Source organism: Petaurus breviceps, unplaced genomic scaffold (assembly GCF_028583685.1).
Source record: "Petaurus breviceps papuanus isolate PSGF00001 unplaced genomic scaffold, PetGlider_PUasm1.0 90994, whole genome shotgun sequence".
In the NCBI taxonomy this organism is placed as follows: domain Eukaryota; kingdom Metazoa; phylum Chordata; class Mammalia; order Diprotodontia; family Petauridae; genus Petaurus; species Petaurus breviceps.
The window spans coordinates 6,864,397-6,873,998 of NW_027187393.1; the positions used below are offsets into that span (position 1 = coordinate 6,864,397).

Here is a 9,602-nt window from a genome sequence, read left to right on the forward strand (position 1 = left end):
CAAAGCAACCATGGCACCGCCCATAAACCCCTCCCCCTCCCCCATCACTTTACCGGTGAACAGGGAGCCAAATGATCTGGGTTTGAGTTCCAACTCTGATACTAGCTGCATAACCCCAAACATTTTACCTCTATGAGACCTCATTTTCCCATCTGTAAAATGGGGATGATAATACTTGCTGGGCTTTCCTCCCAGAAGTGTTATAAGATTCATCAAATTGAAGCATGCTAGGAATGTGACATATTATTATAGTAAAAATCCTCCAATGCTTCATTTTGTCATGGGGGTGATCCTGAGTCCTTAAAGATCATGCTAGCAGGGTACAGGCTCTGAAGGTGGGGTGAAGGATGGTTTTACAATCTGAGAAAATGTCTCACACTGACATGGAGATAGACCACATACCTATAGCCTTAAAATTAGGCTTGCTAAGGGCACAAGAACTCATCACTGGAGGTCTGGCCACCAGGGATGCATTTGATTTGATTTGATTTTGATTTTTTTGGCCAAGGCAGCAACTAGGAAAGTATTTTACTACAAAGGTAGGGAGGGAATTGGGATCTGCATGTAGAGCATAGATTCCACATATATTGAAATAAGTTAATTATCTCCTCTCCCAGACTGAATTCTTTGGGGGAAGACTGTCACTTACTCATCTTTCTATGTCCTTTTCTCCCAAGGGCCTCCAGCACAGTAAGTGCTCAGTGAATATGTGGGAAAAAAGGTTTATTGAATAGCTGGGACTGATAGGCAGTGTGATAAGAAAGGGAAGAGAGAGAGTTGGGGATTGGGGAGGGAAAATAGAACAAGCATTTATTAAGTGCCTACTATGTGCTAAGCCCTTTAAAAAAAAAAAAGAGGCAGCTAGATGGCACCATAATGCATCTGTCTATCTGAGCACTGAGCATGGAATCCAGAAGACCAGAGTTCACATCCAGCCTCAGACCCTTACTAGCTGTGTAACCTTGGGCAAGTCACTTAACCTCTGTTTGCCTCAGTTTCCTCAAATGTAAAATGGGGATAAAACAGTATCTACCTTGCAGGGTTGTTGTGAGGATTGTGCAGGGGTAGGGAGCCTGCAGCCTCAAGGTCACATTGTTCTGTGAAGTTTGGATTCAATCAAAGGGCCACACCTGAGGACCTAGAGACCTACATGTGGCCTTGAGGCCTCAGACTCCCCCTCCCCCCACCTCTGATCTATTGAGATAATATTTGTAAAGAGCTTAGCACATTGTCTGGTATATAGTAGTTGCTACATAAATGCTTATTCTCTTCCTTTACCTTACAAAGTTCTCATTTGATCATTGGATAGGTTGTAGTGCCTGGGGATAGAGAGTTAGGGAGAAAGATACTTCTTAGTCCATACTTTGATGAATAATCTTTTTTATTTTAAGAAATAATTTTTATTGTGAACCTAAAATCATGAATAAACAAAGAAGAATGAAAAAGAGGACTGTTTATGAACCCATGAACTTCTGTTCTACACTTACTTATGCTCTTCAAGGCCTACACACTACACATAGGGAGAGGGTGGAGGGCAGCCTACAGCATGGGCAGAGTTGGACCATGAAGGTGCCAAGGTTCCCCCACTTCTTATCCCCCATATACATAAAACCGAGTGAAATTCCCTGAAATCTTAGGGACAAACCTGCAGGACACAGGGGGTGAGTGGGTTCTAAGCTCTCACCCTTTAAAAGAAGGGCAGATTCTTACCTGAGAGGCTAAGGATTACTGAGTAGTGTGTGTGTGTGTGTGTGTGTGTGTGTGTGTGTATGTTTGTGTGTGTGTGTGAACATTTGTCTGTCCTGGGGTTACCTCATATAAACCATTTAGATACTTTGGTTTCCGCTTCTGCAAAATTGGCAGGGGATTGGGGGTTTTAGGTTAGACTAGGTAATCTCCAACATCCCTTCTGGAGCTAACATTTGATGATTCTAAGATACTTGGTCTAAGTGGTGCTCTCTGGGAGACCATATAGAGACTGGAAATGCACCCTCCTTCTAAGAAATGACTTCAGAATGTTTGGCTTGGGCCCGATGCCTAGACACCAGTGCATTTCACGTCCAGCTGCTGATGACATAGAAAACAAACATACTTGGTGTGTAGTAAGTGATCCCCTTAGCATGTCCAGGCTGAATCTAGTCAGCTGTTCTGGGTTTAGCTTCCCCTAGTTGTCAATCATGGTGAGTAGACTTTAAGTCCTCTTCCCACCCTTGATCCCAGGTTCAGCATCTGTAAAATGAAGATCATAATTTTAGGGCTGAAAGGACTTCAGTGCCATCTAGTCCAGTCCACTCATTTTATAAATAAATAAACTGAAACCCAGAGAAGGTAAGCAACTTGCCCGTGGTCACACAGGTAATAAGTGACAAAAATGCATTTGAATTCAGGTCCTTTGATTGCAAGTACAGCATTCTATTTTTTTTTTTTTGCTTTTTGCAGGGAGGGAGGGCAATTGGGGTTAAGTGACTTGCCCAAGGTCACACAGCTAGTAAGTGTTAAGTGTCTGAGGTCACATTTTGAACTCAGGTCCTCCTAACTCCAAGGTTGATGCTTTATTCACTGCACCACCTAGCTGCCCCAAGTGCAGCATTCTTTCCATGGTGTCACATGGTCTGCCAATAAGTCTGGACTTGCTGGACTTGGAGGTTCCTTCCAACTATGACATTCTATGTTCAAATCTCAAACTCCTCTACTCAAAATGACTTGTGACCTCATTGATTGGGATGTTTTTGCCAATGATGCCAATTTAATGTTTGTCTCTCCTGTGAATCCTTGTCGATATCCTCCATTTAGTTTGCAATATGCCAATTCCATCTCCCCTGCCCCATCTATTTCTCTAACACTCTTTATTCATTGTGTAAAGTTATTATTATAATTTAAATAATTTGAAGTTATTATTTTTGTCAAAGCCTGCCCACACCCATTGTTCATGTCTCCATTGACCTCTGAATAGCACTCATTTTTAATCCTTCAGGGACAATAAAAAATATTACATTTTTCTCAGCCGCTGAACAACATTGGATTTTTAAAAATACTATTTTATTTTTTCCCCAATTACATGTAAAGAAAATTTTCAACATTCACTTTTTTAAGATTTTGAGTTCCAAATGTTTTTCTTCCTCCCTCCCTTTCTTTCCTCCCCTTCCTCCTCCCCAAAACTGCAAGCAATCTGATAGAAGTTATACACAACACTGGTTTTTTTTTGTTGGGGTTAAGTAACTTGCTCAAGGTTACACAGCCAGTTATTTCTGGGTGTGGTGCTAAGTATCTGAGCCCGGATTCAATCCCCAGGTCATCCTGACACTGGGGCCAGTGCTCTTACTCTCTGAGCCACCTGGCTGCCCCTAAGCAATTGGGGTTAAGTAACTTAATCAAGGTTACATGGCCAGGTGTTTCTGGGTGGGTGCTAAGTGTCTGAGCCCGGATTCAATTCCTGGTCATCCCAACTCTGGGGCCAGTGCTCTCACTGGCATTTTTTTAAGTGAAACAATGAATGGAGAATGACTAAGCCAAAACACATGAATGTGCTGTAAGAAACCATGAATAGAATGAATACAGAGAAATATGGAAAGATTTAGATGAATTGATGCAAAGTAAAGTAAGCAGAGCCAGGAAAACAATATACACATTGACTGCAACAAAGCAAATGAAAAGAATAATCACCACAAAATCATTGAAACTGAATGAAATTCAGTGAAATTATGAAGAATAACCTTAACCCCAAAGAAAGATGAGGAGAATCCCCTCTGCCATCCTTTGCAAAGGTCAAGGTTTTCAAATGTGAGACATTGCATAAAACATCATATTTTTTTCAATTTATTCATCAGTTTTGCTAAAAAAATGTTTTTCTTCCTCTTTTTCTTTCCTTTTCTTCTTAATTGGGGCAGCTGGGTGGTGCAGTGGATAGAACATCATCCCTGGCGTCAAGAGCGCCTGAGTTTGAACATAGGCTCAGACACTTACTAGAGGTGTAACTCTGGCAAATCACTTAACCCTGATCGCCTCCCCCCAAAATTGTTATAAAGGATGATCTCCACTGGGGGAAAAGGGAAAAGATACAGGGAGAAATCTAAACAATGTAAAAACAATTTATTTTTTCAAGAGATGATATTTGTTTCTGGAAGAATTAAAAGAACTTCAAATTCTGGGAAAATTAGGGGTTTGGCACAATTTCCTGAAGGCAATCCCACCTGTTCTCCTGTTTAATTTTGGACTGAATTTATCATCCATTCTTACTGTCTCCCAGATGCATTATTATGCATATGTGTGTACATACATATATATAATAGATGTATATACATATGTGTGTATGCATATGTGAATATAACATTGCATGATATGCTAACTAGTATATTGTGTAATGTGTGGGACAAAGATGACCCTTGCCCAAAATAAAATAAGCAGAGTTATCTCCAAGTAGAGACAGGAAGGATTTATTTAATTATTTCTTCTTGCAAGAAGGGTGGTCTTGCTACTAGAGGCAGTCTAGTAGGAGAGGCAAAATACAAAATGCAAAGCTTGGTTATATACCCAAAAGACCACCTATTCTCCTCTCTCCTTTTTCTGTCCTGTTCCTGTTAGGAACTGAGATGCACAATCTTAACCACAAAAATCTGCTGACGTTTGCAGGTGAAATGTCAATAATATCAAAAAGCAGAAGGTATATGTCTAGCAGACATGAAAACAGACAAAATATGTCATTAGTATCAACTTAGATATGAAAGCAGAAGATAAATGTTCTAACAATATCTATATAGATATGAAAGCAGACAATATTTTATGAATCATGGGGATTTTAGGACATGGTGACCTGCCTGGAGTTCCACAACAAGATTTCCAATTTTATATTTGTACAGGTCAGATGGTGGTCAGTGGAAACAAGTCTGGAACATTTGGGCCTGTGGTTAAATTTGCAGGGTCTGTGCTTTCCCCTCCTATGCTTAGCTTAGCTTAAGCAAAAACTTCAATTTATGACCAGGGAAGTAAGGCAAGGGTCCCAGGCTCCCAGTTCAGGTGTTCAGTTTTCTGGAATGTTACCTGAGAAGTTTTCACTTTATTCTATTCAGTAAGATAGACAGACTTTATATTACACACACACATACACACACACACACACACACACACACACCCTACTGGGAAAATTCAATGAATTGTCCATCTAATTGCTTGTCATAATCTGGGGAATACAGACCACAATTTCACCCCATTTACAATTGTCCCTTCCACACCACAACTTTCCTAATCACAATTTTGATATATCGTTGGGTTGGTTTAAGAAATTAAATGGGAATTTTGGAAGAATTTTGTGGAAGCTGAAGAGGATACACAAAGACCAGAAAATAACACAGAAAAGGTTCAGAAACTCAGAAATGCATAAAGTATACATGTAATGTTCATAATATCAACATATGTTCCTGTGCTGACCTCCCAACGTGTTTTTAAACTAATAGTGGGCTGATAAAATTTAGGTCTCTTTGGATCCTTGAGATTCAGGATGCTTGATCTTTAGAGCCCTCTTTAGCATCTTAGGATAGACTAATGGATACCTAGGATCTGCTGGGCCTTAGTTGTCCTGATCTGAGCTCCCTAAGAGTCCTGACCACTCTGAGACTTTTTTGTGGGAACCTGTTAGGGGGTGTAAGTGCAGTTCCCCTGGAGGCATGAGACCCGGAAAATGCTGACTCTGAAGTGATAAAGCCTTGACACAAGCACTGTGGAGGAGACTCAGACGTTCTGTGAGATATGCTCTGTTTCAGGACGAGAGCTCCATTACCTCCTGACTTGTGGCCATGGGTTTAGCTCAGACTTTGCACCGTGGCAACTTCTGCCTCAGGAGAAGAGGGGCAGAAGGGGAATAAAAGTAAGGAAGCTCAAAGAGGAGTGAGGAGTTAGGATGTAATTGCAAAAGAAGCTGCTAATAAAGTCTTGCTACTCTTTGACTCTCCTGGCTTGTAACTCCGTTCTTGGAGAACGTGGCTGGCCCATGTCCTGATGTGCACAGATGTACCGGGAGAGGTAAGGCCCAGCCACCCCTGATCCTCAAGGGTCGTATCAGGAACCCTCCACTCTTATTGCCTTGGGATACAGAGCCTTGAAGGAGAGAAGTGTTTCTAGTTCATCTCTGGTCACACTTAGAAGCTTCTATGTTATTTGCCTGTGCTGGTGCTTTTTTTTCTGAAAGCACCCTTTCTTTTTGCTTATGAGTTTCTGGCTAATTTTGTATGCAATTCTGAGGCATGTGAAGTCACTAACTGCAGTTTCTCATCAGATTTCTTGATAATTATTTGTTCTGGTGCTATTTTTAGTTTAGTTCTTTCCCCCTAAAGTTGTTGTGTGAGAGCTAGTGGGCTGTTCACCTTCATTTGGTAGCCCAATTCATAAAGTATTGAAATGAGTATGTAAATGAAAGACAAAGTACTATGAAGTCAAACCTATCAGGCTCCACTTTTTCCACTAAATAAACAAGAATAGTTTAGTCTCAGAACTCATTGCTACTGAAGAGAACTACTGAAGGAGATTCACTGCTGTTTGCTGTCTATAGACATAGGACCTGATGGAACATGAAGACTTGTCACATCCCCTTGAGGAACCCCAGGGACATATGTGTTCTTATTCCCCTCTCCATCATTTTTTAACCTGGCTGGTTGTGTTATATCCTTCAATGAAACAATCTCTGTCTTTGATGAGCTTACATCTTACTGGAGGAAAATAATACATACATACAAATAAGAAAATAATAAATCTCTATGAAGTAAATGTGATATAATTTTGGAGGGTGGCACTAACAATTGGGAGGATTTGAAAAGGCCTCAAGCAGGAGGTAGTATTTGAGCCAAACCTTTAAAAAATCAATCAAAAGGCAAACAATCAAAAAGAACATTTTTAGCACTCATTATGTGCTAGGAACTGGGAATGGAAATACAAAAGTCAGGCAGTCCCTTCCCTCCAAGGTTTTCCATTCTACTAGAAGAACTTACATACTACATTTTAGATAATGTTTCTAAGAGGTGGAGGTGAGGAGGACAGGCACAGGAAATATTCTGTGTAAAAGCAGAGACATATTGTATCATGTATGAAGAACAGCAAGTAAGTCTACTTGAGTGGGACCTAGGATGGTAAAGGAAAGTTATGTAAAGTCAACTTGAAAAGATAAATTTAAGATAGATTGTGGGAAGGAATTTATATACTAAAAGAAGAGTTTTTATTTAATTTATTTTATTTTGCCTTTTTGGAGGGCAATTGGAGTTAAGTTACTTGCCCAAGGTTACATGGCTAGTTTTTTTTGTGTGTGGGTAAGTGTCTGAGGCCAGAACCAAACCCAGGTCCTTCTGACTCTGGGGCCGGTGCTTTACTCACTGCACCACCTAGCTGCCCCAAGAGTTTTTATTTTTATCCAAGAGTCAATAGAAAGCTGCTGAAGCTTTTTTTGGTCAGGAGAGTGACATGGTCAGACCTGTGCTTTAGGACTATCAATTTGGCATCTATATGAAGGATGGATTGGGTTGGGGAATGACTATGGGAAAGAGAAAACAATTCTATAGCAATTGACCAAGGGATAAGTGATGAGAGGCTGAACTAGGATTGTAGTCATGTGAGAGGAGAGAAGGGGACAAATGAAAGAGACATTGTGAAATGACAAGATTTGACAACTGATTTGACTTGGAGACAGAAAGAGAGTGAAGTGTCAAGGATGACTATGTGGTTGTGAATCTGGGTGACTAGAAGGAGTGTGGTGCCCCCAACCATAGGGGTTGAGTGAGGGAAATAGAAAGAGGGGTGAGTTTTTGGGGAAAGATGAATTCTCTGTCTAATACACCATACTACCTTTTATTGTCAATCACTGTTTTAGGAAGATTAATTTGGTGATGTCTGCAAGATGGAATGAAGGGAAGAGATTGGAGGCAGAAATATTGGTTAGAAGACCACTTAGTGCCTATGTGACCGTACGTTAATCTCTTTTCCTTTCTGGGGATCAGTTTTCCACTCTGTAAAATGAGGGGGTTGACTAAGATGGTAAAAGATGATGAATTTCATTTCTGGGTGGGGGGAGGCTATAAGAAAAAGGAAATGGTGGTTCAATGTTGACCTAGTTATAAATTGTTTAATTGGTCTAGGAAACATTATGTAATTATGCACCTGAAGTTGTAAGGAACTGAAACAAATACATAACTTTAAGAATCATTCCCCAATATACAAGTGGTCAAAAGATTGTAACAGACTTCAAAAAAATTGCAAACTATAAATGATCAGATGAAAACATATTCTGAATCACTAGTAATAAGGAAAATCCAAAGTAAAACAGTTCCAAGGTTTTGCTTCACATGATGCAAATTGGCAAAGATGGAAAAAGGTAATAAAAGACAGAAACAGTCAATACTTGGAGGCGTTTTTAGAAGACAGGTACATACATTGCTAATGGAGCTGTGAAGTGATCCAACCATTTTTTCAGTGTAGAATTATTCAAGAAAAATGCCTAAAATATCCATGCCTTTTGACTGAGAGATTCCATTACTGGTCTTTGAATTCCCCAAAGCATTCAAAGACAGAAACAATGGTCCAATAAATACCAAAATATTTATAATAGCACTCTTGCTGCTATGGTGCCAAAGAACTAGAAATAAAGCCATTGACCACTGGCTGGGGAACAGTTGAAAAAGTTGACTTACTTGCTGTTCTTCATAGATGACATAACATGTCTCTGCTTTTACATAGGTTATTCTTAAGGCACATTCATATGCTATAGTAATGTAATGGAACATTATTATACAATTTTTAAAAAAGACAAATATGAAGAATCCAAAGAATTCTGGGAAGATCCTTATAAACTGAGTAAATAAGCAGAACTGAGTAAAATTCATATTATTAAATGGCTTTGTTATTAAATTATTGAGTCAAATCACTTTGACCTAAAGATTACCTAACTATATTCCAAGAATGTAATGTAAACTAAATAAAGAGAACAATTTACATGGAAACTACAATAATGTAAAATAAAAATACAACACGGAAAAACTTCAGAACATATGTTTTCAGACAAGGACAATGTGTTTGTTTTGTTTATCTCTATCTATTTGTTACAAAGGAAGTTGGGGGGGAGGACTTTGGAAAGTGAAATTAATGTAAAAAGCCAGGGAGGGGTGGCTAGATGGCACAGTGAATAGAGCACCGGCCCTGCAGTCAGGAGGACCTGAGTTCAAATCCAGTCTCAGACACTTAACACAAAAAAACTAGCTGTGTGACTTTGGGCAAGTCACTTAACCCCAACTGCCCTCTAAAAAGCAAAAACAAACAAACAAAAAAAGTGGGGGAAATAGTATCAATTAAAATATATAAAATCAAGGTATTAGCTTAAGGTATCACCTCATACCCATTAAACCAGCAAAAATGGGAAAACTCATTGGTGTAGGGAACGTAAGAAGACAGGTAAATTCACTGCTGTGGGAGTGTGAATTGGTTAAACTATTCTGGGAAACAATTTGGAATTAGGACAGAAAAACTACTGAACCATTCATGCCCTTTGACCTGGAAATTGGGAACTGGGACTTCCAAAGAGTTATTATAGCGTAGTAGAAAGAGAATTGTATTTGGAGTCAGAATTGAGT

The 9,602-nt window shown here is 39.5% G+C and overlaps 1 protein-coding gene across 2 annotated transcripts in view; it reads left to right on the forward strand.

Moving 5' to 3' along the window:
- PROCR (protein C receptor) overlaps positions 1-9,026 on the forward strand; it is a 16,716-nt gene extending 7,690 nt beyond the window's left edge. The window contains exon 5 of one of the 2 annotated variants that reach the window (XM_069077767.1): positions 7,850-9,026. In XM_069077767.1, the coding sequence (XP_068933868.1) occupies positions 7,850-7,952 (103 nt within the window). In that variant the 3' untranslated portion in view covers positions 7,953-9,026. The remainder of the gene's footprint in view (positions 1-7,849) is intronic. The other variant, XM_069077769.1, reaches the window with a different exon arrangement.
- Positions 9,027-9,602: the final 576 nt, after the last annotated feature.